This window comes from Durio zibethinus, chromosome 10 (assembly GCF_047325235.1).
Source record: "Durio zibethinus cultivar Kanyao isolate XHJ-2024 chromosome 10, ASM4732523v1, whole genome shotgun sequence".
In the NCBI taxonomy this organism is placed as follows: domain Eukaryota; kingdom Viridiplantae; phylum Streptophyta; class Magnoliopsida; order Malvales; family Malvaceae; genus Durio; species Durio zibethinus.
Window position 1 is genome coordinate 25,046,180 of NC_143171.1, and position 27,894 is coordinate 25,074,073.

The 27,894-nt window shown below is 35.1% G+C and overlaps 3 protein-coding genes across 9 annotated transcripts; 1 reads left to right on the forward strand and 2 right to left on the reverse strand.

Moving 5' to 3' along the window:
• Window positions 1-4,578: 4,578 nt before the first annotated feature.
• On the forward strand, window positions 4,579-11,697 carry LOC149516579 (DExH-box ATP-dependent RNA helicase DExH18, mitochondrial-like). 3 transcript variants are annotated; one of them, XM_089766984.1, is made up of 13 exons: window positions 4,579-4,893; window positions 5,460-5,590; window positions 5,929-6,011; window positions 6,131-6,229; window positions 6,444-6,510; window positions 6,828-6,903; window positions 7,020-7,086; window positions 7,710-7,927; window positions 8,040-8,107; window positions 8,308-8,387; window positions 8,716-9,932; window positions 10,608-10,673; window positions 11,398-11,697. In XM_089766984.1, exons 1-12 carry the CDS (start codon window positions 4,736-4,738, stop codon window positions 10,660-10,662), a joined length of 2,319 nt encoding a protein of 772 aa, XP_089623110.1. In that variant the 5' UTR covers window positions 4,579-4,735; the 3' UTR covers window positions 10,663-10,673; window positions 11,398-11,697. The 3 variants fall into 3 exon arrangements, with proteins under 3 accessions (XP_089623110.1, XP_089623109.1, XP_089623111.1); XM_089766983.1 differs by lacking the exon at window positions 11,398-11,697 and having other exon boundaries at window positions 10,608-11,185; XM_089766985.1 differs by lacking the exon at window positions 11,398-11,697 and having other exon boundaries at window positions 5,464-5,590; window positions 10,608-11,185.
• Window positions 11,698-12,054: 357 nt separating this feature from the next.
• Window positions 12,055-17,900, reverse strand: LOC111293397 (uncharacterized). Of its 4 annotated transcripts, XM_089766980.1 has the most exons (13): window positions 17,774-17,900; window positions 16,802-17,265; window positions 16,512-16,578; window positions 15,943-16,347; window positions 15,359-15,489; window positions 15,175-15,283; window positions 14,905-15,050; window positions 14,701-14,774; window positions 14,470-14,569; window positions 14,102-14,301; window positions 12,841-13,988; window positions 12,496-12,761; window positions 12,055-12,388 (listed from the first exon to the last, which is right to left on the reverse strand). In XM_089766980.1, exons 1-13 carry the CDS (start codon window positions 17,780-17,782, stop codon window positions 12,340-12,342), a joined length of 3,168 nt encoding a protein of 1,055 aa, XP_089623106.1. In that variant the 5' UTR covers window positions 17,783-17,900; the 3' UTR covers window positions 12,055-12,339. The 4 variants fall into 4 exon arrangements, with proteins under 4 accessions (XP_089623106.1, XP_089623105.1, XP_089623108.1 ...); XM_089766979.1 differs by having other exon boundaries at window positions 12,115-12,388; window positions 15,175-15,489; XM_089766982.1 differs by lacking the exon at window positions 17,774-17,900 and adding an exon at window positions 17,423-17,453 and having other exon boundaries at window positions 12,115-12,388; window positions 15,175-15,489.
• A 1,474-nt stretch (window positions 17,901-19,374) lies between these two features.
• On the reverse strand, window positions 19,375-27,857 carry LOC111291716 (uncharacterized). Of its 2 annotated transcripts, XM_022883640.2 has the most exons (5): window positions 26,830-26,967; window positions 24,293-26,467; window positions 23,764-24,035; window positions 22,763-23,356; window positions 19,375-22,015 (listed from the first exon to the last, which is right to left on the reverse strand). In XM_022883640.2, the coding sequence occupies exons 2-5, from the start codon at window positions 26,453-26,455 to the stop codon at window positions 19,579-19,581; spliced, it is 5,466 nt and encodes a 1,821-aa protein (XP_022739375.2). In that variant the 5' UTR covers window positions 26,456-26,467; window positions 26,830-26,967; the 3' UTR covers window positions 19,375-19,578. The 2 variants fall into 2 exon arrangements, with proteins under 2 accessions (XP_022739375.2, XP_022739374.2); XM_022883639.2 differs by having other exon boundaries at window positions 24,293-27,857.
• Between the last annotated feature and the right edge of the window lie 37 nt (window positions 27,858-27,894).

The following is a 27,894-nucleotide window of genomic DNA, read 5'->3' on the forward strand; positions in this document are numbered from 1 at the left end:
TAATAGAAAAATTATAATGACATAAAAAAGTGTTACCATCTCTAGGATTAGTTTCTAGTTTCTTTTTTTTAAGAAATAATTAACTACTTGATTATTTGTTTTAATAATAAAATTTTCTTGTGCTAAATAAATATGAAATTTTGTTATTGCATTTTTTTATGCAAGTAACTTCTTTTCAAATGTAATATATTTTAATTCATTTGGTTTTAATTTTCCTGAATTATAGTAGTAAATTAATTCTTGATTATGTGCCTTTGATTTAATGTACATTCTCAATGTTGGTCTGAAGCATCTGTTTGAAGAATAAGTAATTCTCTTAGTTTAGGAAGATATACCTTGAGTATAAATTTAAGATTTTTATTTTATTTATTTAATAATATCATAATCATCTTTTGTCCAAGAAAAAGGTATATCCTTTTTTAGATTTTTTTGTAAAAATCTTTTTAGTGAGATTTTTAATGAATTGTTTTCCTTAATTAAGAAGACCTAGAAAACTTTAAAGTTGTTTTTTTATCTTCCATTTATTCTAAAAATTCTTTGATTTTTACTATAATATGATCTTGTAAAATAAGATTATCTGAAGGTAGGTTTAATCCTAAGAAGTCTATATTAGTTTTTTTATGATCTATCTTTTTAAGGCTTAATATTATACCATGTATTATAAATTTTTAAACTATAAGATTTAAGCGTTTCCTATCCTCATTTAATGTTTTAAAAAATATAAATATATCATCAATATATATTACACAAAAATCTTTATATTTCTCAAAATTGGTGTCCATCCATCTTTGAAAAATTTATGGAGTATTATAAAGTTCAAAGGGCATAACTTTCCATTGATAATGACTTTTTGGTGCACTAAATATTGCCAATGGTTTTAACTCTTCGGTTAGTGTTATATGTCAAAATCTTGATTTACAATCAAATTTATCAAAATATTTAACATTTTTTACTAAGTGTATTAATACATCTTTTCTAGGGATAAAATATCTATCAAATATTAAATTTTGGTTAAATTTTTTATAGTTGATTATCATTCTAACTTTTCCTTTTTTTGTTCAGCATGATTTCCTACTATTGGTTTCTTACCATTATTTTGTACCTATCCATCAAACTGCCAAGCCACCTTACCAACCATCATTGCAACTGAAATTAAGTTACCAATAACCTTCCTTCTTACTCGCCATTTTTCTTCCTATTTCTTAGTTTTTTCCATGAACCTAAAATCTGAAACTGCTTATAAAAGTGAAAAAAAAAAATCAATAGATAGGGAAATTTCTTTAAAAAAAAAAACTTTGAAAAAAAAAACTATTACCATCAGCAGCTATTACCCTTCTACAACTAGTACACCCACTTAGCAAAGAACCCTAAACTCCTCACCAATTTCATCTAAAAGCCATCAAAGCTAAAACTGTGACCACCCTTATCCACCCAAAAACAAACACAAAAAAACTCTTAGCCCACCGCCAAATTGTGACTGCTCTTCACCCACCGGCCACCATCGTGAGCCTAGCTTACCACTACTTTCAAATAAAAAGAAACCAACTCACTGGCTAGCACAAATTGAAGTAGCCTTCACTGCCCCCACCGAAACAACCACCACAAGCACAAAAAAAAACAAAAACAAAATAACAAATCAAACACCTTCCTCTTAAATAAAAAAAAATCACAAAAATAAAAAAGGAGTTTCTTCTTAAGTCCAGATTTTTGAATGAGAGGGAGCTTAGAAAGAGAGGAAGAAGATAGTTTGAGGCGGAGCTATTTGGAGTCGCTAAAATCATCATTTTAGAGAGTGTTTGACACTGCCGATTACAAGATCTGAAAAGATAAGAGAGTGTTTTAAGTTAGAGATGAGTGTGTAGGAAAAAATGACTTAAAAAATTGAAGCTTTTATAGTTGCTAAAAAAAAATTAGATGACCTGCTCTTCAACCTGACTCATGACTTGATCTGCACATCAGACCCACTTTTACTCCTATTGTTTAAGTTTGATTAGCTCATTTGACGAGCGTTGAACAAATTCTTTTTTGGATAATTTTTTAATTTAATTTAATTTACATTTTATTAAGTTGTTTCTTTGTTTGTGAATTTTTTGTGCTTATTTAAATGTTAGATTGTTAAAAATAAATACATTACTTTTTAAAAATAAAATAATCAGCGTTGATACACATAAAAAATTAATGTTTAAAATTTCAAAAAGTAATAAATTTAATTTCATCACAATTATTTTTTAGAAAAAATTTTAAAATTAAAAAATAATTAAAATATTTTTGATAATGAGATTTAAAGAAAATTTGCATAATAATTCTTAAAAAATCTTTTAAAATCTTTAAATATAATTTTTTTTTAAAATACTACCAATGTATTAAATATTTATAAAAAAATTTTAATATAAAAATGATTTCATATCTCTTATACTCATAAAAAGAATTAAAAAAAAATCAACAAGCAAATCCCTTTTTAAAAAATAATGAATAAATAAATAAATAAATGTATGTATTTTTATGTATAAATATTATGTTTCATTATCTGTATCTCATGTGCATCAATAATTATGAAAAAAAAAATAAACATGAGCTCTTGAAAATGGGATTTTAAGAGAATCCACAGTGAGAGTATTTCAATAATAAAGTTTTAGTTTATTTTTCAAATAAAAATATAATAATAAATGTTTTTTAAATTAAAAAAAGAGAAAAAAATTGTGAACAAAACAAAATGTTATAAAAAAAATTATAAAAAGAGCTAAAGGAATTATTGTTAAATATTAAAATGAGTATCATTTTTTCAAAGTTAAGTGATAACATATAATTAATTGATATATTTTTAAAACAAACATTCCTAAACCCAAATTATTTTCGTAAATTCAAAAATTATATTTTTAATAAATTTTAATTTATTTTAAGATTTAATAAAATGATAAATTTTATTAAATGATCAGTTACGTCTAATAAAAAAAAATTGATGGCTAACTTATGGTTTTTTTTTTTTTATCAAAAATCATCTAACAAACTCAAAACTATGACAAACAAGTTGGATCCAAACATGGAGTTGGGGTTGGTTCCAATTTTGACATGATATTGATATCACTAGTTTATAGTTTATACACTAACATCCTTAAGTTGAGAAAATTTGGATCTTTCCCACATGATGGAATAAACAAATTGGGTTATACCGGATTTTGAGTAGGGGTTTTGATAGATTAATCTAATACAATATATAAAGGATATGTTTGATACATAAAATTATAATAGGATAAAATAAAATAATATTATAAATAAAATTAAATTAAATAATATCTATTTTCTTATATAAAAATTAAATGTAATATATGATAATTATCATCTTATCATATTCATTATTTTATGTATGAAACTTGATCGAATATCTTAAATAAGAACTCTTTTGATATTGAAATTGAAAGTGATTTTTAACTTTAAAAATTGTTTTTATTCAATCTAATTGACTGCAATAATAATCAAACATAAACCATCTACGAGCATATGGTGATGAAAACATATATATCGAAGATAGCGATACAACATCATTGTCATGTTTGTGCCTTAGTTTTGCTAAAAGTAAAGTGAGCAGAAGTGAATTTAGGACTTTGAATCAGAGCTTGCCAAAGATTTTTGTACGCATTGAAATCGCCTTAAAGACTTCACCGAAAATCTAGTTAGAATATCAAATATTACATCCTCAGTTAAATTGACATTAATAATCATTGAGCATCTTTTAATCTGCTTCACAAATAAAAGAAAGTATAAAAAATGGATTAACCTCTTCATTTTTTCCCTTTCCTCTTGATAAAATAGTGATGTGGGTCAATTTATAAATAGGGATGAAGAATTAAATGTCAAAATAAATCAGTAAAAATAAAAATGTGATATTCATCAAATTAGAGAAATGGATGTTTGCTTATCTTAACAATATTCAATTTTTTTTTTTTACATAATTCATTGTACCTTATGATTACCTATTACCAAAAAAAAAAAAAAATCTGGCATTAACTCGTTAAGCAATATTTTGATGAAAAGAAAATAAAAATAAAATAAATTAAAATCCATATTAATCACATGTGAAATAAAAATTTGATCTTATAGATAATGAAACACCTTCGGTTCTTTGCATAATGCACTTTATCTTATAAATACATGTTACAAAAAGCTAATTTGGCATTGAGTTATCCAACAAAGGTGATTGGTGCCAATTTACTTTTCGGGCATTGACAAACCAATGTTGATGAAAAAGAAAATAAAATCCAACTTAATCATATGCCAAATTAAAATTTTGATTATATAAATAATGAGATATATTCAATTTTTTGTCGACTTAGCATAATTGATTGATTAATATTATTTATTATTTTTTGTTATTAATTTTATTCATTTATTCAAATTAATAAAAAAATTTTAATTTTATATTAATAAAAAATTAAAAATTGTATGGTGCATCCAATAGTAATGAGATAAAAGGTACTGGTGTAACAATACAAATAAATGAAAATTAGGGATCAAATTGGTAATTTGAGCATAAATGTGGTTTTTTTTTTTATGTAATTCTACATTTCAAAGCACAGACCTGAAATTTAGTGGATTATCATCTACTCCCACCATTTCCGCTGCAACTGAGCTTCAGAGAAAAAAAATTTTGATTTGATTTGTTTTTTTTTTTTTGGTAATTTCTATAATTTACTATAACTCACAATAACCCACCAAAAACAAGAAAAAAACCACAAAAATGCAAGTTTTAGTTTGCAGCAATTCTTGTTCATTAAACCTTAACATGAACAACGTTAAGAGTCAGTTGTTCATGGGTCGTCGCGAACTCTTGTCTACTTTATGTTCCAGTGGCTCCCATAATGACATCGTTTCTCACAAACCCATTTCCGTTTTAAGGTTAGTTTTCACATTTCTTTCATTAAACTCTGCTAATCTTTTATACCCATTTAGTTTTTTACACGTCTTTGCTTGGTGAAATTAATAAAGTTTATTTTTTTACTTTCTTTTTAAAATTTCTTTGCCTCATTTTAATGTGGGTGTAATTTTTTTTTCTAGTATTTATAAGAGAACCTGTGCTTGTGTTTATATTTACATAGGAGCATCATTATAAGGTCAGTATGGGTGAATGTATGTATCAATATAAGCATCATTATGTATGTGAGTATACGTGTGTATCTGATTCTGTATGTCTGTGTATGTGGTTATTTATGTATGTGTGCATGTGTGGATGTCACTATTAAGTAAAAACACATGTATGTTATATACCCATTAATATATATATATATATATATTCGTACTTATGAAAAAATATCCGTTTTCTATCCAAAAAAATCTGTTTTTATTGAACAAAGTGAATGCTATTATATGCTAGTCATTGATGTTGCAGAAAATGATTTCAACTTTCATGTTTTATTCAGTTTTGTTATAGTATTATTTTAATGTTTGTTGATTGGTGCTTTTAGGAAGGTTGGTGAACGAATGGTGGATTTGGGTGAAATAATAATAGGAAAAAGTATTCCATTAGCAACAAGGAGGGTGTTGCTCGCAAGTCTTGTTGCCTGTTGGAGTTACCATCCTTCGTGGCACTTATCAGGTCGGCACATTTCAACTCTGGTTCTCCTTTTATTTAGCAGATTGCATTGTAATTGATTACCAAACTTACTCATGTAAATTAGTTTCAATCTGGTGTCATCTATTTGAATGCACTTGCCAGTAAAATTTATAGCAGTAGTAAACTAGCAACTACAGATTGGTGGGCAGCTAAGCCTTTATTGTTTTGAAAAGGTGCAAAGAAGTTATAAATGGAAACCGTTCTGTTGAAAGGATATGGTGTAGGTGGCCACTTCAAGTTTAATGTTATTCCTTCCTTCCTAATTCCTCGTTATTTTTACCAATTTGCTTCTGATGATGGGATACATTGTGGATTTGCAGCTCAAACATTGGGGGATCCATCAGTGACAGTTGAAGATGTAACTCCTCCTGTTTTCCCTTCTGGAGCTCTCTTCCCTTCTGAGGTTCATTTTCAATAAATCATTGTTATCCTCCCTTTGGAATTCAGTGATTAGTTTATAGTTCTGAGCTCTTCCGTACTAGTATTCATCATGTGTTAAACTTATACATGCCAATTTGGCAGGAAAGAACTGTTGAACTCTTTGAAAAGAATACATACTCTGTTGTCAACATATTTGATATAACATTGCGCCCTCAACTTAATGTAACTGGTGCTGTTGAGGTATTTTTCTGATTTTCATTGATCTATCATTGTCTGTAATCTTCTAATTTACACAAGCAAGCTTATGACAGGAAGGTTAGAAACTCTCTCTCTCTCTCTCTCTCTCTCTCATGAATACACTCAGAGCTATCCATTAAGTATTTTGCTGCATTAACTTAAAAATGCCCTTATGCTTATTAACTCATCAAGGGTACTGCAAAATGTTTACTGGCAGATTCCAGAAGGAAATGGTTCTGGTGTTGTCTGGGATGAACTGGGACATATTGTGACAAATTATCATGGTAAGAATAAGAGCTAGTACATGAACTCAAATAACTATATATTGATCACGGACATCCAGAGTTCCAGTAGACTATCTGTTTCCAATAGCAGTTATCTGCTCTGATGAGTGCTAATATATGATTATACAAGGAATCTCCATTACATGAGAATCCTAATTGATGCCTCACTGAAACATCCTCCTATGTAATGTTAATTTATAATCAGTATCAGCTATATCAGATAAAGATTCTTATTTTATATTTTTCTTCTATAAACTTTCCTCTGTCCTTTCTCTCTTGTTATTTTTCCTGGTTAACCATTCCCTTTGCATGTTCAGTGATAGGTAATTCCCTCTCAAGAAATCCAAGTCCTGGGCAAGTTGTTGCACGAGTTAATATCCTAGCATCAGAAGGGTGAGATTTGCAGTACCTTTAGCCTTTGCTGGTAAATTGAGTTGCATTATCTAGTATTAAGGTTTTGACTGCTGCAGCTTTTTCTTTAATTGTCTAATCTAATTGCTGCTTTATAGGGTACAAAAGAATTTTGAGGGTAAGTTGATTGGTGCTGATCGGTCTAAAGATCTTGCTGTTTTAAAGGTATCTTTTCTTTTTATTTTCCTGTAAAGTACTGGCTGAACTGCCTTGATTGTTTGGTCTGATTATATTACAGGCTACACCAATGTATGTGTATCTCTTTGTTTGCATTTTCAATAAACTTAAACCTTGTAGATACACAAATAGACCATTGATTTTGGTTTAATAGAATTTATATTACACCAAATTAATCAAAATGATGTGTAACCATCAATAATTGTATACAAAGATGTAAGCCGATCATAACTTGTGTATATACGCATGTTCACATGGTTGCATATCAATTTAAGAATTAGTCTCCTCTTCAAAGGGAAGTTATGTGGGCCTATTCTATATCGGAGACTCAGTTGTTTGTCACAGAACATTTAATGAATAATTTTGACATAGAAACTCCAATTTCCTAAACAATGAGATGAAGGAAATTATCCATTCTAACTCAAAATTAGAAACCAATGTATATCTCCTTTTACCAAAAAGGAAAAAAAAAATCTATATTACCTGTAATGGCATAGGCTTGATCAAATTATCCATCCAGGCAATGCTGTTCTAATTGTGCATATACTCTCTAATATTCTAGTTTGCTGAAAGTTTATGAGCAACTGATGCTGATCTCCTCAACATGCTAGGTAGAAGCCTCTGAAGATTTGTTGAGGCCAATTAAGGTGGGGCAATCATCTTCTCTAAGAGTAGGACAGCAATGTCTAGCAATTGGAAATCCATTTGGTTTTGATCATACCCTTACTGTTGGAGTTATTAGTGGATTGAATCGAGACATTTTTAGTCAAACTGGAGTCACGATTGGTGGTGGAATTCAAACAGATGCAGCCATCAATCCAGGAAACAGGTTTACCAAATGATTTGTCTAATCCTCAGTATCCTTCTTAAACTTTAAAGTTAATGTCTTTAAACAAATTGTTCACTGCTTTCTACCTCATGGCTTTCTTTATTTGTTGCAGTGGAGGCCCTCTGTTGGATTCTAAAGGAAATCTGATTGGAATTAATACAGCTATATTCACACAGACAGGTCATTTTATGTTCCATTTTTTTTGTTGCATATGTCATGTGCCATAATCTGAAACAAAGTAGTTATCTGATATTGATTGCTCTATTTTGATGGGAAGATATATTTCATGATTAGATGTTTCCCGTTGCCAAAAATAATAGTAGTATTAAAATCTAGCAGCTTCCTATGTATTGCATTCTGATTTGTTATTTGTATTTCAGGTACATCAGCAGGTGTAGGATTTGCAATCCCTTCCTCCACGGTGCTTAAGATTGTACCTCAGCTGATCCAGTTTGGCAAAGTAAGTTTCATTACTGGTCAAATTCTTGCTTTCCTCCTATTTTCTGATTTTGGCTAACCCCCTTTTTCTCCTCCTTCTCAGTAAGGACCTTTTACTTTCACCTTCTCTGCATTTTAACCATCACTAAACTCATAATTCTGCAATATTTGGGTATAAAAGGATGGGTGTTATTACTAAGAGTTGAGCATCTGAACGATTTTAACCTATTGTTACTCTGAATGAACAAGCTCTAGTACTTCCTATCCCATTTTCGAATCATGTTGCCTGCACTGTGGAAATGGTGTCAACAGAGGAATTATATGATATAGCTGTGATTGATGAAATCCAGATGATGTCAGACCCGTATAGAGGTTATGCATGGACACGTGCATTGCTTGGATTGAAAGCTGATGAGATACATTTGTGTGGAGATCCAACTGTTCTCAATATTGTCAGAAAGATATGTTCTGAAACTGGAGATGAGTTGCATGAGCATCATTATGGCAGGTTCAAACCATTAGCGGTTGAAGCCAAGACTCTGCTGGGAGACCTTCGAAATGTTCGATCTGGTGACTGTGTTGTTGCTTTCTCAAGGAGAGAGATATTTGAGGTGAAAATGGCTATTGAGAAACACACAAGTCACCGCTGCTGTGTTATTTATGGTGCTCTGCCACCAGAGACTCGCAGACAGCAAGCTAACTTGTTTAATGATCAAGATAATGAGTTTGATGTGCTTGTTGCCAGTGATGCTGTGGGAATGGGATTGAATCTTAATATTAGGAGAGTTGTCTTTTATAGTCTTTCAAAGTACAATGGTGACAAGATTGTTGCAGTCCCAGCATCACAGGTTAAGCAAATTGCGGGAAGAGCTGGTCGTAGAGGAAGCCGTTATCCGGATGGACTGACAACAACCTTGCATTTAGATGATCTGGATTATCTAATTGATTGTTTAAAGCAGCCCTTTGAAGAAGTTAAGAAAGTGGGTCTCTTTCCTTTCTTTGAGCAGGTTGAATTGTTTGCTGGGCAATCCCCAAATGTTACTTTCTGCAAGTTGCTTGAAAAGTTTGGTGAAAATTGCCGTTTGGATGGGTCATACTTTTTGTGCCGTCATGATCATATTAAGAAGGTGGCAAATATGTTGGAAAAGGTCCAGGGATTATCTTTGGAAGATAGGTTTAACTTCTGTTTTGCTCCAGTTAATGTTAGAGACCCGAAAGCAATGTATCATCTCCTTAGGTTTGCTTCGTCTTACAGTAAAAATGTCCCAGTAAGCATAGCAATGGGCATGCCAAAAGGTTCTGCTAAAAATGATGCTGAGCTCCTGGATCTTGAGACTAAACATCAAGTTTTATCTATGTATCTGTGGCTATCTAACCACTTCAAGGAGGAAACCTTTCCTTACGTGAAGAAAGCAGAAGAAATGGCTGTTGATGTTGCTGACTTGTTGGGTAAGTCTCTTGTTAATGCATGCTGGAAACCAGAATCGAGACAGGGAAAGAAACCTAAGCCTCAAGAGAAGGAAGAAGGATATCAGAGACGCAGGTCAATTATCAGGTTACATGAGAAGTAAGTTTCTTGCTATTAAAATAACCACATGGCTTATTGCAGAATAAGAAATTTGGCATGGGATTCCAGTTTTAACTGTGTTTTGTTGTTATTTGCTTTCTACTTTTTCTTTCAGCTAAATGTAAAACTTTCTGTGTATGTATGTGAGGGATGGATGGACCCTCATGATAGCTGAGTTGTTTTAAAATATGTGATTGTTTTCTTATGCTAAAACATTATTTAAGGCTCACAGTCAAAATTGCACCTCCCCAATGAAGATAGAGATATGGCAATGAACCTCTCTCATCTCCCCTGTGCTATTTCACATTTAAGGCAATTAGGATTAATCCCTGGTTGATTTCATTGTCGAATAATTTTCTCTGTTCTAAATGTTATGAGACACCCAAACCCCCACACCCCCCCCCCCCTCTCCCCCTTCCCTAGGAAAAATGGAAAAAAAAATTTAAAGAGAAACCAAAATGAAAATTTTACTTGACAATAATTATCAACCGCAAGCAAACATGAAACTTAAGTGGATATAAAAGACATAACTGTGGACGATGTTGATATGCTATTTGCATGAGGGTTTTCTTTTTTTTTTTGGAGAGGGGGGGGGGGGGGGGGATTCAGTACCATCTATAGGTTTTACCTTATGATTAACCATCTATGCTAACAATTTTGGTGTTTTCCCTGCAGGAAAAGGCAAGATAAATCTGCTCTTGCAGACAATTCATCAAAAGTAGCAGCGTAATCATATTATAGGTACCTAATATGCGTAGTCAACACAGCTACTGTTTTAGCTTTGCTGATAAATCTTTTCTTATTCGAATTTGCATTGGAAGAGGATAGACAAAAGCAAAGAAAGATATGAGAAGGGTGGGAGAAGAAAATCTCTGCCATAATCTTTTTAGACCTTAGGTAAAACCAGGCATAGAGAAGCACCCGTTTGCTCGCTTTATAATGGCCCCTTTCTGTTATTATGGTGGCAAAGCATTAGTTATTTCCGAGAATCAAGGGAAAATCTCCATTTTCAGATGAGTGAATATAAAATTTGAAGGTGAGAAAGATGCTTGAATGGTAATGTTGTCAATTTAGGGGCTCATTTTAGGATTAAGTTTGTGAAGCACATTGTATTTTGGAGGCAACAAAATGCATTTCATTTGTTGGGGGACTTATTTGTGTGTTGACCCTTAGGGTTAAACTCTGTAATTGGTCCATTCTTCACTTGAGTTGGTATTCATAATATGTAGGCTTATTGCTCTTTTGTTTTTTTTTTCTCCTTGTTTCACTGAATCCTAAATCTGCTGTATAAGGAATAACTTTATAGATTAAAAGGTGCCGGAATGTCTTCTCTACGCTTAAACTGATTTGGTGTGGTTTCCAACACTGATAGCAGGTTTCTTCACCGCCTTGCATGATTGAAGGTGGTTCCTATCTCTTGAAAAATTTTCAAATGTTTCTTTTTTTTTTTCATCTGATATTGCAGGTGAGATCTGGAATTATTATGCTAAAGTGATCTTAAATCAAGTTTCAGACGTCTGATTTCCCGACAAAAGTTTCCAAAATTACCGTGTCCTACGGCTTGCGGCCTATTTATAAAGGGATAAAGGAAAGAGGGGAAAAAGCACTACTACATCCTGTGATATGTAGGGAATAAGAGAAATTATTAGCCCCTAATGAGTTGTAACGAAACTCAATGAATGTTTTTTTTTTCAATTTAGATTGTAGAAATTATCAGGACGTGAAATCTGATTATTAAATTAAAAGCACTCTTTCAACTAGCTAATCTTTGTCTGGCTGTTTGGGATTTTTATCAATCTGAAAATTACTGATATGAATTCATTTAGGAAGCTACCATGTCCATGACCATGGTCAAAGGGTAATAACTTAAGAATTAACTGTTAAAATTGTGTATTGAGTTTCCATAGAGGATCAAGCAGATTTCTATAATCAAGATGCTTTAATGCAGCATGCTTTGTACCGAATTCTTAAGCATTCACGGTGTAATGTCAAGAGAGTTCTCATCAAAGAAATCAGCAGCCTAAGAGTTACCTTTTTGTAATTTCCTATCCGCAATTGAGTTTGTGATACAGTCGATTGTCGATCCATCATCACCATGAGAGCGGGAACAAACGAAAGAAATATACAAAATATCCAAAAGGTCTCATATATCTGATTCTGTTTGATTCAACATCAGCAGAAGAGATGGAAAATTTTCTGAAAAACCTTTTTAAGTTTGCAAGAGTTAAGCATACTTACAAGTTAGTGCCAGGCAGATGGCTTTCACCACACAAGAAAAAAGTATGGACATCAAGTCCCAAGTAAACTATACGAGTTTTTGTGCAAAATATGCAGGTGGGAAATCTTTACCCACCCTTACCACCTATTTTTCCTATTTGTCTGCTCGTTCCAAAGCATTACTGTACTACTATGCATGCAGAGGCTTAACAACCAAAGGAGAATCCTTCTTCGAAGCACTGCAAAGAAAAAGGGCAATAAGAACATTAGGATTTTTTCTTTTCTTTTAAATTGACAAAAAACTGAAGATCTGTTTGCGAAGATGCTGGCTTTGGGGAAGACTTACTTTTGTATATGGAAAGGAGGAAATTCCTCATTTTTGAGGACCTTTCCATGTAAAGACTGAGGGTATCTATCCAGTGTAGGTAAGATGAACTTTTGCACTTTCACGTCACATACCACACATCTATGATCGAAATCACCAGCTGCTCGCGCAGCTTCTATTTTACAGTCGCCACACCACAGCAAGTGTTGGCAAGGAAAGTTGGCCCACAAAAACTTTGGCTGGTTGCACCAGAAGCACTTTCCCTGCTTAATGCTTGCCTTGTAATTCTGCACACATCAAACCATGATTCTGTTATTGTTGTGAAATGTTTGACATAAATTCATGAAAGTGTTGTTAGCTGCTTACGTGATAGAAATCAAATTGACGAAGAAAGAATATGGATGAGTTGTTCCTTTTTCTTAGAAGAGCCTCCAGAACCAAATGCCTTCCTTTATGACTGAGTTTCCTCTCATTAAACCCCCGAGTCCCTCCTTCATCATTGGCATTTGCTGTCCCACTTTTTCTTTCATTATATAGCTTTGTTTGAGTAAGGCAAAAGTCTGACTTTAAGAATTGCATAAAACTTGAGTGAACAACAGGCAATTTATTCTTCGGAGCTAAATTCTCTTGCAGAACGTTTTTAGATGGATCAATCTCGCCACTGCTGATGCTAACATTTTCACAAGAATTTGAGAGAATATCCTGAGGATACTTGGAATCATTAGAATCAGTATCTGTATTGTCATCAGGTGGTGCAGCACAAGAGGGTGGGTAGTGCACGGAGAGTGGCTGACGCAATTTCCAATCAGGCATAGGTAGGAAAGGCATGAGCACCATGTGATTGGGAGATCCACATCCTCCTATTGGCATGACCTTCATGCGACAAAGATCAGGAAAACATCTCATAAAATCACTAAGCTTATGGTAACCAAGAGAAACATGGTCAAGTTCTAGGCCAAATGCAGCCCTGAAATCTGCCTTCAATGATGACAGAGGGTATTCCCCTTCCTTTGGTTTCTTTGATAACTCCTGTAAGAAACTGGGAAGCCACTTCTTGAAAGTTCTCAACCATATTGGAATATTGCAGTTGGTGGAGGTGGTGCTAACGAGTACTTGAGATTCAGGAAACGTCTTCGGTTGGCCATGGAGTAATTTATTCACCCATGAGATTTGATCAGCTTTAGCCTCTTCCAAGATTTTCCTTCTTGGCATCTCTTCCTCACTCTTTTCGCTGGATGTCTCCAATTGTGGTTGATATTGATCATTGGGATCCTGTTGATGTTGAGGTGATAGCTTCAAGGACTCATCCCATCTCCCAACAGCACTTTTGATCTCAACTTGCTTGCCCATGATGGTTACATAGCGTGCTTGAACAGCCTTTGAAACAGACTTACGGTGTTTAAAAGTGACAAAGCCAAAGCCACGAGAGTGTAATTCATCACCTGTTCTAATTGTAACAACATGGGCATCTTCCACAGACCCAAACTGACCTTCAAAAAACTTGCTCAGTGAGTCTGCTCAAGAAAAAAAGGGGGGCCATAACTTATCCTGACTGATCCAGTACAACATTAGCAAAAGTGCATACAAGTCTAAATGCAACTAAAAAAGATTTTGACAAAATTCTAACCAGAATCCAACAGAGGATGGAGGCCGCCTACAAAAATTTTCCGTTTCAGTTTCTCTGCAGCAGGAGAATGAATGACGTGCATTCCCTGTTTCACCTGTCCAAGCTCCTCTTTACCATGAGCATAAAAGCACTTAGAACCTCTGACACATCCTCCAGATTCAAAGTACTTACAGATCTCTGTCTTTAGGCTTGTGTTGGTTCTAAAAAAACAGGGAAAGTAGAAAATTAAGAAATAAAACAAAAGGCAACATACTCAACCACCACACACAGAGAGAGAGAGAGAGAGAGAATGTGATGGGGAGATGGATGTCAGGGATGACAATTCGCAGGATTTTTTATGGTTTTAAGTTTTTGAAAAGTTTAGTCACCTTTCAGTACAGCTGTCTTCATCCGCCATGGTTAGAAGAGTTTCACATGTATCAAAAATAACTTCATCACCTTTGAAGCGAGGAGTATATTTCTGTTCAACTGGGGAAGTACGATTCACCGCACACAAAAATATCATGAGACTGGATGAGTTAAATTAGTAATAATTGAGATTTATGTCTTTATGTTTGTTAACTATGCCATACATTGGAATGTTTTTAAACACCACTTACTGAGAGTACTATAGGTTGTGTTTAGTATGAAACGTATGTCCTGTGACTTAGCCAAGTCTATCGGCCTTTCTCTACTGGGGAGCACAAATGTAAGCGATGTTAACTATTAAAGTTAAATTTCAATGGCAAATTTCTAGGAAACAAATAAAAGAACCATTATAACATGAAGATGACTTTAAAAGAAAGGGTATTATTTTTTCCAACCGCAAGTTGAGGACTTCACTGTTTGCACCCCAGCGCAGAAGAAGCTCTGCACAGTCAATATGATCATTCTTCACAGCAAAAAATAACGGGGTTTCTTTCATTATAGTTTTGTAGTTGATGCCATCTGGGTCTTCTAGTAGAAGTACCTATCAGAACAATTGAAAGGAAAATGTCAAAGATAAAAATTGCAGATTTTGGAGTATAAGAACCTCTTTAAGCTTGCTACTGGCATGTGGCGCTTAAATAAGAACAATTTTAAAGAAATTATACCTGGAGTGCCTGTGTATTACCATTAGCAGCAGCAATGTGAAATGCTGTTAATTCCAATTTGTCTTTTTGGTTTACTCGGGCACCATGCTTCAAAAGGAGCCATATGATTCTGGCAACAACAAAGCGATCATAAGGAAAAAAAAAATTTTCATGTATGGAGAGAGAGAGAGAGAGAGAGACTGACTTAATCTGCTGTGAAGATGAACTCCAGGACATTCTAAGGGACCAATGCAGAGCAGAGTTTCCTTCAGCATCAGCATCATTTACGTCCATGTTGGTCTTCAGAAGCAGCTCGATTACAGCTTCATCTCGGGCCTATGACAACGTAAAGCCCAAAAATAATGCATGAGATGAGATCAAAACATTAAAGTGACACAAAATGATTACTAATTAGAACTCCAAATTTTCATTTCATTTTCCTTTTGAGAATCTTTTCCGACTACAACTTTGAAAAGTAAGGTTTTGTTAGAAAGAAGTAATCAAAGGAAAGCGAATGGATTATTGAAGAAAATCAAAGTACAATCATCTTAGAGCCCCGAAATGGTCCCATGTTGTAGGTCCCCGGACTTTACCAAAGTACCCACAGTTCATTAATCAAATGATTAAACTATCACATCTGACACCCACTTTTTGACAAGGACACAAAGGTCCATTTGCTTACAATTCCAATTCCCCATAGATATCATAAAAAAAAAAAAAAAAAGTATCCGCATGTTCTTAATGCCAGAGCAAATCATTATCAAAATCGAGGTTAACACTAAACACTACCTTGACAGCACGGATTAACGGTGATGTCAGCTTCTTGTCTCCGCAACCGTTACGAGCAACGGCTCCAAACAGCTGAAGCAACTCGATCTCGCAAAGCAAAAGCTTCCGTTTCGTATCGAACTCGACTTTGGTTGGGGATGTATAGTTCCTTTTAGCTGTTCTCGACGGCGACGTATCACGGCGGCCAAACGATAATGCCTCCCTGATAACGCATTGGTAAACGGTGTCTTTCTCCTTTAACCCCGAATAAGCGTCGCGTAGTAATACAATAGACTCGTTAACTTTCTCTGCTGCTACGATAAGAAGAGCTGCTAAAGCTACTATTTTGCCTCCCATGGCTATGGAATACGCCACCTCGCCTATTGCTTTCGTTCTTTCACTCAGAAGTTTCACCGCAGTCAAATCCTGCCAAACAAGTCTAATATTCAGATTTATTAATATTTACTAATAAGGATTTTAAACAACTGATTAGTCAAAATCCGAATGACGTGAAAATTTTTATTAGTCAAAATGCGAACTCCTTCATATTAGAATGATTTTCCCGAGAACCAAACAATACTTAAGGAAACCTTTTCACTAAGCAGAACCACCAAGTCGTCGACAGAGTAGTCATCCGGATTCCAAATCATATCCATCCTGAAAATCACAGAAAAAAGCCAAAAATTTTCATTATTCTTTTCAATTTAAAAAAAAATAACAAAAAGAATTATTATAATATAAAACGAGCCGAGAATAGAAAAAGAAACATTTCCAAAAAAGGCCATTACTTTTGCGGTCTTGCTTAAAAACATCACAGCTTTTGCCTTCTTGTAAAACAGAAAACGACATTTTCTTTCCTTTTTATTTTCGATTTTTTTACCTGCTACTAGACAAAGCCATCTCCAGAGCAAGCAGACTTCGTCCATCTTTACTCCTCGCTTCCGTACGGGCGCGTCTCTTTAGTAACAACTCTACACAACGCGCCGCGTGAGCCTCCGACGCCGCCTGCAACGCCGTCACCTTCGTCGCCATATCCACCTCATTCACCATCGGCAGAAAATCGGTTTCCACTTCGCCGTTGAGCAGCGACGTGGCGCATTCAACAGCGTCGAAGTAACAACACAGGAGGAGAAGTTTCAATGCCGCGCTTCTTCGGTTCGATGGATCATCATCGGAGTCGTGGATGAGTTGACGCGAGTGAGTTATGAAGCGACTTCTGTCGTCTTTTGTGATCGAGTTGATGAGGGCAGTTTCTAAGTTGTTGAGTAGCGATGCTTTTATTGGCGTTAAGTTTTCAATATTGTTCTGTTTTGAGATATCACCGACTCTTCGATTTTCTTTTTCCTGCGATTATTATTCAAAACAAATAATAATATCTCAGTATTTATCACAAAAAAAGATTGAAAAGTAATAAAGCAGAAAGGAAGATGAAAATCGAAAGAGGAAAAATAAAAGCAAAATTTTAACATAAAATGAAATAAGAAATGAAACCTTTCCATACTTGTTTGGCTGCTGAGAGAAGAGAAAACGACGTTTTTCTAGACAAACAAGCAGCAAAAATGAGCTTCAGCCATTATTTTTCTCATAAAACTTCAAAAAGGAGTCGAAAAGATGTGTTAGAGAAATCCTTCAAACTTGATTTGTTTTTAAAAATATACTAATTTTCTAGAGAAAAGGCGAAATTTTCGTAGTAAATTCAAAAAATCCACCGGGTAAATTCTAATCTTTTTCCGAAATTTTCCAGATTGAATTTTTTGGACATTTTTCTTAATTGCAGAGAAAAAAAAGCGAATACAAATAAAAAAACGAAGCATTTTTACGATTAATTTAAGCTTAAGAGAAGGTATCGCACCAGATCCATCAGCAAAAAAAGAAGCCCTAACTTTTCAGCTCCAAAATCAGTTTCAACCACAATGCCTCCATTTTCAACACCAAATCGAAGCTGATTTTCATGTAGAATCCAAACAAGGCATAAAAAGAGCCAAAAATTTTCAAGTTTTCAAGAAAAAAGATTTTGAGTGGAAAAACGCTTCTTTGTCTTTCTCGCTTAATGCAACAGGTGAAACAAAAGAAAAAAAGAAAAAAAAGTAAGACTATGAGTGATGGAGGTTAGTATTTATAACGACGGACTTGGGATTGTGTTAATTAAATGGATTTAAATGTGCATTTTCAAGTCCGCGTTTGATTATGCGGTTTGACTAAAATGACCTTCATTTGACTGGAGTTGTATGGGAAATGTGAACGGGAATAGAAAGAAAGGGGAGGGTAGTAAGGGGCATGAAGATGTTGCAAATAAAAGCGTGCTGAGTCGTTGTCCAACGTAGAGGAAGTACAAAATGTAGCAATGGAATATTGACAGGTGTAAGTCTGTGAGATGTAGACAAAATGACTACAACTTCCTTACCATGTTTTTCCTTGAGTTTAAGGCGCCGTTTGGATTCAGTCCCACCACTCTTTTTGGTACGATTGGACCAATCCAATTATACTGAAAATGATATATTGAGTAAATCTTATTATTTATGTCATCGTATTATATAAAATATTTTTTTTATATTATAATTTATATTAATATAAAAATATAAATAATAATATTTTATTTTATTAAATTTATTAATAATTTTTTTAAAATTTTAAATTATATTATTTTTATATTTTATATTTATATTATTTTTATATCGTATTATTATATTAAGTTTTTAATTATCAAATTTAATATTGAGTAATACCAATATGATACGATAAAATTCTTTTTATTATGTAATTCAAAATTTTTTTATCATTAATTTAATTGTTAAGTTATCTAAATTATCGAATTAAATTCGACATCATTATTAATTGAATTAACTTTAATAAATCATTAAAAAATTTTAATTTACATGAATTATTATATTAAAAAGATTAAATCTCCAATTTTATTAGAATACAGGAATTAATTTCATAATTTGATGTTAATTTATAATGTATGCACTTGAATGTATCAATGTCATGGTCTATGAACATCGGGAAGGTTTAAAAAATATGAAGCTGCCGGAGAACAGTAATCTTCTGTTCCTCTAGGATTAACTCATCTAAACTCTGCCACGTTAAAACTAATTAGGGTGTAGTTAGTGTTTTTTTTTCCTTTTTTAACTCTCACTGCCACAATGTTACTTTGAGATGGGTTATGTCATTAAAGGCCAAAAACACTAGAGAGGCGTGGTTTGGCTTGTTTACCTTTGTATGTTTTAAGACAAAGCTTCTGTGCAGAAGATGCAGCTTCCATCTATGATCATAAATGGATTACACTTTTGGAAAATGTGTTTATATGCACTGATTTTATTTATTTATTTTGAATAATTCTTGTTATCAGGAGAAAGCTGATGTTGATGGTGACATGAACAATGATCAAAAACACATACAGTGGCTTAAAGTTATCAATGACAATAAAAAAGAGCTATCATTATCAGAAAAGGGTAAAATAAAAGGTAGATCTTAACATATTCTCATACAGGCCTTCAAGCATTAAACTTTGAATACAAAGTATTCTGGAGGAATGTAGCAGCTCTAGGTAGTATAATACAATCAATAATGGGGAAAAATTTTTCTATATTGCCTCTAGTTCTCAAGGCCTCCTTGAATCACGATTATGATCTACGATGCTATTGTACAAGTACAATCCTATCTAAGAAGAAAGCAAGGATCAAAATCATCCCAAAGATCATCTCTGAACCTGGTGTTTATGCAGTTGGTAGCTGCACCGATCTTCATCTCGTGTAATCTAACTATTAACAAATACAGGTTAGAGATCAAAGGGTTCCTAAGAAATGGATCAATAGCTTTTCCCAAGTCAACAACATCAGATAGTAGATGCATACCATCCATGACCTCCAAATTGAAAATGCACTTTGAGAGGACATAAAATCCAAGCAAATTTGCATATAGTGGTAAAAATGCATCCTTGTGGTTACCCACACCACCTATCCAATCAACTCCCAGTTCTCCAATATGGTCGTTAGCAAATGATATCAACTGATGGAAAAATCTCATTCTCCAATCAAGTAGATAATTCAGGACCTCTTCTTTATTGAACAATTCACCTGCCCAAGATTTTGTGATTGGAAGCTTCACCAAGTGGGAGCAACATATTTGACTAATCAACAGCTTCTCTTCATGATGATTATCGACTTCCTTGTCAAAAACCCGTCTCACAAGATCACCTTTGGATATTACGTAGTTTGAGTTTGCTGCATCTAGTACCCATTGCAAAAGATAATCAAAGTATACAATCCAGTGGCCAAAGATGGAAGACAGATGGTCAAAACTCAGTTCAATAACTTTTTCCACTTGCGTTGGAGCCCCACAAGTTTCAAACTTTGTTCCAGAGTTTTTGGGGGAAAGGCACTTCTGGATTTCTGTGGCAAGCCTTTGTCTAATTCCATCATCTTCATCCTCAAGCAGTTTGATACATGTGAACCACATCTCCAGTATTTGATGGGCATATATAATAACAGCATCTTGGTGCTTGAAACAAGTAAATGAATTTTTGGAAGAAATTTGCTGGTTGAACACAGAAGAAGCAATCACCTCAGCTTGTTCCAATAAGCCAGATGCTAACATAGATTCTGCTGCTGCACTGCGCATGTTTACTGGCTCAGATGAGGAACTATGCTGCTTAATTAGGTCAATGAAAACGGTAATGCATTCATAAAAGCAGGCTGATCCCTCCGTCTGATCAGATTCATTATATCCAGTAGTTCTCTGCCCCTTATCAGTAAGAATAAAACTACTAAATAACCTTACAAACTGCTTCACACATATTGCCAGGCAACAAATGAGTGTTTCTCGAGTTTTAGCATGTCGTGTGATCTTGTACAAGGATATCAGCCTATCCCATAGCTGAGATATAGAATCACAATCCAATGCACCAACATAAAGTGTTTCATCACTCTTTTCGTCGCTTTCATGAAACTTCAGCAAGTTCCAAGTGAAAATAATTCTCAGAACGTAATATGTACATCTATGATTCTTCTCCAGTTCCAAGAGCTTCATCAGTGTAGCCTGAAGGTTAGCTCTTGTCCAGTTCTTAATAATTCTGGTCTCACTGCTAGACAGATAGTTAATCTCACTGCCAGATTTAGACTTCAGGAACTTAAGCAGCCACTTCAAAGTTACTAGTCGAACTTCATATGATGAATCTGATAAAGAACGAATCAGCCTTTCCAGGAATCCACTATTCTCCACTTCATTGATTTGCGACAATATTGAATTCGATGGAGATCTTAGTGGAATCTGAAGAACCTCTTCACTATCTTCATCAGATGCTTGAAACAGACAACTAAAATAAGATGCAGCTGCTTGTTGACGAAGTTCAGCTATTGTTGGATCATAATATGGAAGCCCGTAAGAAGCTTCTACATCTAAGCATTCTGTAGATAATTCCAAAAGTAGGTTTCGGATGGCAAACAAATTTTTGCTCATATGACGTGATCTTGCAACACTAAGCATGTGATCCAGCACTTGCAGGAAAGTGCAATTGAGAATGGGACAAGGGCATCTTTTGGGGCTAGCAACCCATGAACGCATTGCAAGAACCTTCATCAACTCACCAAGAATCTGATCTTTCCTTGAGAAATCAGCAAGATTTCTACAATTTATATCAAGAAGAGAACCTAACTGCAACAGAAGCCCATGAATTAAATTAAAGGAAGCAAGGTGGGCTTCATTGGCTGGATGTAATGAGATCGATGCAGAAGGAGCTGCTGTGATTTGGTTCTCTGCATGAGGCAATTCAGAAGCAATATTAAGGAGAACAGTTGGCAATTTCTCATTAGATACCAGTCCTGTCAAAGCCCGTGAAGCAAGAACACGAACTCGCAGGTTGCTTTGTGTTGAGCACTTCCTAATGAATGGCATGAAGAGGAAAGGATCCAGGTCATCCCCAGTCTCACTTGCAATTGTTGAAGGCTTGAGCCTGGATAAAAGAATCAGCATAGGGCACAAACTTGGATGCACAACTTTTGCCAGGTTGGATTCTGATTGTCCAGACAAAGCATCACCAAGCAACTCCGTTGCAACTTTCAGTTCATTGGACAGGAACGGATGCAGCAAAGGATACCTTCAGGATAAGATTTAATCAATAGTTAGTCAAGAAAAAATATTGTTGCATTCAGGCACAGATAGAATGTAAGGAAATCCATAAAGATAAGGCTAGCAAAGCCCAGATGATAAATCCTACGCCATCTCTAAATAAGGGTTCTAACCATCACTCCCTAGCAAACCAGATTTTAAGCTTGCACGTCTAATCAGCACCATATGAAATTAAATAAGCAAGTTCTGTGATTTCAGTTAGACCTTCAAAAGAAGCTATCAGAAGGCATAAAAGATAAAAAATAAATAAATAAATAAAACGGGAAAAAAAGAACATCAAAAAGCCAAAAGAGAAAAGAAAAAAGAAGTCTTGTAAATCTACCTTTCTGTGTCAACAAATATGCAAAATTGTAACAATAGCCAAACAAAGGGTCATAAAATGAAGACACATGGATCTTGCAAAGCAACAGCATACTTATTAGGACTTGATTATGCAATAACAAATATTTTAATGGACAGATTTACCCACAAACTGAAACAGTGAATAGTGTCCATCCTCCTCCCACCCCCTCTCTTACTAAACCAGCAAATGTGCCATTCACTGCTGAGAAGTTTCATTTAGTAACTCTGTGAAGGACTTGGCTTATAATAACTTGTGGGAAAAATAAATTTCCAGCTTCAGTATACATAGTTTTAAACTTTATAGCAGGGTTACATAGTTTTCCATTTATGAAATACACAAAAAGCAAGAGACAGTTAGTGAAAGAACATGCACCTATGAAAAAATTCAAGCCCAGTTAATGCACGTCGGGCAGATTCTCGTTTATGAACATTAAGGAACCCAATCATCCGACGAACCAAGGAAGTGTATGCCAGACAAGCACTGTTTCGAACCTCCCAGTATGGTGAAGAGAAAGAGCGAATTGAAACAATCAAAGCCTCAGCAGCAAAACCAGAAGTATCAGAAGCAAGGTTAGTGTCATTGAAAGCAGCTCTAAGGACATTAAAGGCATGCACTGTTGGAACAACACCTTCATCTCTAATCTTTGAGGTTTTCTCAGTTGCAATCATCTCAGATATCAGTGCTGAATTGGTCTCTTGGCCTGACTTTGTTGATGAAATCTGGCATGAGATACTTGTGCAATTGGTTTCAGATGGACTCAACGAAGACCCATTTGCTACATCTATAAGCCACCTAAGTGCTCGCGGGAGGAACTTCTTTGGAGCACCTTCTGGTTCTGAGAGGAAAAGAGCAGTGAATGCTGCAGGTATACCTGCACTTCTTCTTAGCAAATCATCAACAGTTTGTCCTTTTGCTACTGTTCTCTCCATAAGCTGCTCCATCCAAGATTCTGTCAGCTTACAAAGCCTGCAAAAGAAGGCACCATTATATGGATTTACAATGTATATCTTTTATCTTACAAATAATGCTCCAATTAATATCTAATGCAAGTCATTTCGTAACACAAGCTTGAACTAATTAACTGAGAAACTTTGAAACAATTGAATAAACATATTGCATTGCTCTCTCTCTCTCCTTTTCTTTTTTCTAAAAAAAGAAATAAAAAACTAGAGTATACAGAAGCATAAGCTCTCTCCTTTCTTTCACCCATACTCCCACATGGCAAGATTTGATCCTAGATTTTGGGTAAACCACATACTTTCGGTACCAGCTAAGCTAGTTGGCACTTCACAGATAGTTGTGCAGTGTGCTAAGGCAAAGAAGAGAAATAAGATCATACAGCAGTAGCTAAGGAACACAGAGAGGACACTTACATTGGATCATTTGAACAGAGCAGACGATTGCAAAGGGCTGTAAAACCTGCTCTTGTCTTATCAATTGCACCATTATGTTTCATCTTCAAAAGAACTTCCAAGAAATGGTTCCCAATTTTCTCTAATTGTTTTAGATCCAGCACTCCTTCAGATATCACTCTCACCGAAGCATCAATTGAATCATAACTGGGGTGTCCAGATTCTAATGAACGTGAATAACTGTGACTTGGCAAAGGTATTTTCCTTATAATGGTCCCCAAAAGAAGACTTAGCTGGATTCAAGAAGAATTCAACTGTTAGTACTACGGTCCTTATTTATATAAGCCAAGAAATCTAGAAATCTGGGGTTTATATAAATTATACAACAAGGATTTCCTAAATTTTGAGGGTGTTTAATATTGGAACTATAAATTTGCTAAAACTCATTTCTTTGGTCTTAATTTCAACAAAAAGCAGAAATCATGAGTATATTATTTTCAACAGCATAACAAGAAATAAAATGGAATAGCATAACAAACAAGCTTAGTACCTCTTTCATAGCTAGCCAGCAACCAACCATAACAATCTGATCTGATGGTCTAACAACCTGAATAGATTGGGAGCTTTTGTCTTCTTGATCTATTGAAGGTACAGGAGCATCCATCTCATCAGGACCATCCAACAAGAAAGCATCACCATCAACCATATCATCCATATCCTCAGGCAGGTACCAAGCATCTGCAGAAACAACCCATAGGGCCAATGAAGTTATTCGCACAACCAGCTCCAAGAGTTTCTCCAATGATTGTTTCATATCTGAAATACCATAAAAGACTGCATTGGAATTCCAATCCAATTCCTCAAAAGTATATCGTAGAGTAAGTAATACACCATGAACAAAACTATTCTTGCATGCTTCAGCAAGATCCTTCTCTCCTTCCTCCACAGCAACATCCAACCAATGAATAAGAGATTTCACATATTCCATCACAGGATGAGCAGAGGTACATTTCTGATAATCCCCATTTAACGGTGAATACTGTGAATGAGAACAAGCAACATTAACTGAAGTTCTGACTCTCCATCCCAGGTCCAGCACATACTTTCTAAATATGAGCCGCAAAGTTAGAGCACCAGCGTCACTCTCTCTCACACGTGGACTGCAAACCAATTTCTTAGCCCATTTAATTACTTTCTGGACCATTTCTTCACTTGAAATGCCAGGAAGCGGAGTGGGAAAATGCAGCAATATGCGGAAAGAACTTTCTCGCAGCCTGTCCCAACTATCAATTATGGATCCAACCAACAGGAAGGTCGTGTCAGGTGAAGTAATTCCTACACTGTAAGGATAAAGACAGCTCTCAGGAGAAATAGAAGCTGATCTTTCTTGAGAAGAAGGTATGACAGACCAAATATTGATCATTATCAGTATTAGCTCCATGGCCATTATTTTTCTCTTATAAGGAGCAGCAGGATAACAAGAGAAAAATAGAAAACAACTCAACCACCTCATAAAATTAAATAGCTCCTCTGCTCTGCTAACAGCATTTTCCTCAGTTCCCTTACATAGACACAAGTCACTACCTTCATGGTTCATGTGAGGCTGCCAGCTGCCCTGCTTAAATTGCCTCTCTAAGGCTGTGCGCACACGAGAAAAGAACTTCCTAAACAAGCTGCTCCATTTCATCTGAAAACCTGTTGAAGAGGACCTCATGTTCAAAGGCACAGCTTTTTTCATTAGAGAAAGTTCCAAACAGGAAGGCAGACTAGATGTCTTGGGGTTTAAGAAAAGAAACTCTGCAGCATCTACACGAAGTGATTCATCAATGTGTGTCAATGCTAATACAAGCCACCCAACAAGGATCCTAACTTTTATCCCCTTTATGCAGACAAGTGCATAGACATTAAAGCTTTTTGTTTCCACCATACCGTCCATATCAGATGTCATAGAGTCATCATAAAAATCAATATCCCCTTCAATCAAAGCAAGTGAGCGAGACACCTTAAGCAAGGAGATCAAAACAGCCACTTTTTGTTCTACCCTTAGTTCCATGTTTGTGCAACCAAGCTCAGGATATAAAAGCCCATTTTCCACCTCACTTGGCCCAATAGAGATACAGTTAAGCAGGGGAAATATACCATCAACATCTACTTCAAGTAAAACTGGAAGAGCATATGTGTTCAAATTTGAACGAAGCTTTGAAATCCCAGAAGCAAGACCGTTCAAAAAGGGGGGTAAACAATGTCCTCTATAAAGCACATAGCCTCTTTCAATGCCATAACTACTCCAGCACTCATCACGCAAATATTCAAGGAAACACTTCAAGAATGATGTGGCAGCACAGCATACATCATCATCAGTGTATGCCTGTACTATTTCAAACAGCAGGTCAGGACTCATATCCAGCATAGTCTTTGCTCCAAACCTCTTGGTCAACAAAGCTAAAGGAACATATCTCCCCTTACAACGTGACCCTAAACGAAGAAGATCTGAAGCAATCTTTCGTAGGAATGACTTAATTTTCTCACTATCCTCTGCCCCACAAAGTGAGGACTGAATGTCTAAGAAAAGATCAAAAATAAGATGAACTTGTTTGACTGTTTGACTTAGAGGATCTTCCAAGTTATTCCATATTATTCTCAGCAGTCGGGTTCCCATATCTTCCGGCAATGGATTGTAATTTTCAGATGCTTTTGCAAGGTTTGCCAGCATAGAGGTCTTAATCTGTTGCAAACAAATTTGCATCACAGTTAATGCATGAAAGTTAAAATGGCTATCTATGGGGTTCTCACAGTAATTACACAGCTCAGGCAAAATCCCATCATACAATATAGTCTTCAGAGAACTAGCAGCATTTCCATGAAACTCAAAATCATAAAAAATTTCCCTAGATACAACAACATGTGCATTTAGAACCATTCTCGGAACAGCAGTAAGAATGCCTCTAATCATACAAAGCCTATTCAACCCAGAGAGATTACGTATATCAAGACAAACATCTCCCTTATATGGAACCTTGCTAATAACATTGTTAAAAGAACCCTCACTATTAGTGCCAGAACTACAAACAATTTGATCAAATATACCTTCAATGATGAACAAACCAAGCTCTTGATCACTGAGACAAACTTGCAAAGCAGCAAAAAAGCTCACACCAGCCGCCACAAAGCAGTCCCTCGAAAATGCCACTGATTTCAACAGACTTATCAAAATCCCCAAAGCCATCTCCATCACATTAGAATCTACACCACCCAAGTTAAATTTCCCTGGAAACTTCTGAAATAAGTAATATAAGCAAGACAGTGCCTCCTGACACTGCTCCAGAACTATAGGAGAAGGTCTAGCCCACCCTTCAGTCTCCAAAACCACACTTTTTAACCCCAAAACAATATCCCAACAAACCAAAACAGCAGAATCTTCAATCACATCAACTAAAAACCCCAACTTTGGCATTCCCATTACTGATAAAGCCACACGTGACACAGAAAAACGCTTCTTCTTACTACTAATTGTACCATACTCATTACAAAGTAACCTGAAACACTCACCAATAACAGGTTGAAAAACATCCTTGGTTTTAGCCAAAACTGACAAAAGGGTTCTATGCAAAGGCATTGAATTTTCCAAAAACAAAACTTCCAAGTAAAAAGCTGCTGCCGTTGAAACCAAGGCTTCATTTTTTTCACCTTTTTTTACTAAGAGTTCATTGAAAGAAGAAGCCACCTTTCTGACATGATTAACTTGGGAATAAGTCGAGTTTAAAGAGATGAGATGTTGAAGCTCATTGTAGAAGGTTGGGCCTGAGGCTGAGAGGGATGATTGGTTCAAGGAATCTATGAAGGAAGATGGGAAAACGACGGCGTTGTAAGTGTAACGGTGGCGATGTTGTATAGCTCTCCACTTCGCCGACATTTTTTTTTCTCTTTTTGAGGTTGGAATTGTTGGTTTTGGGAAGGTTTACTTCTGGGGTTTCTGTCTGTCTCAGAGAGAGAAAGTTGGAAGTGGCGGCTTGTTTAGGGGAGGAGTTCTAAAGTTAAAACTGGTTTTTATTACAGGTAGGACTTGGGGAGGTAGGGCAAAGCTAGAGCTTGAAGGAGAAAGCTAGGTCCAGGTTTTTTATTGGGCCTAGATTTGGGAGATTGAAGAGCCAA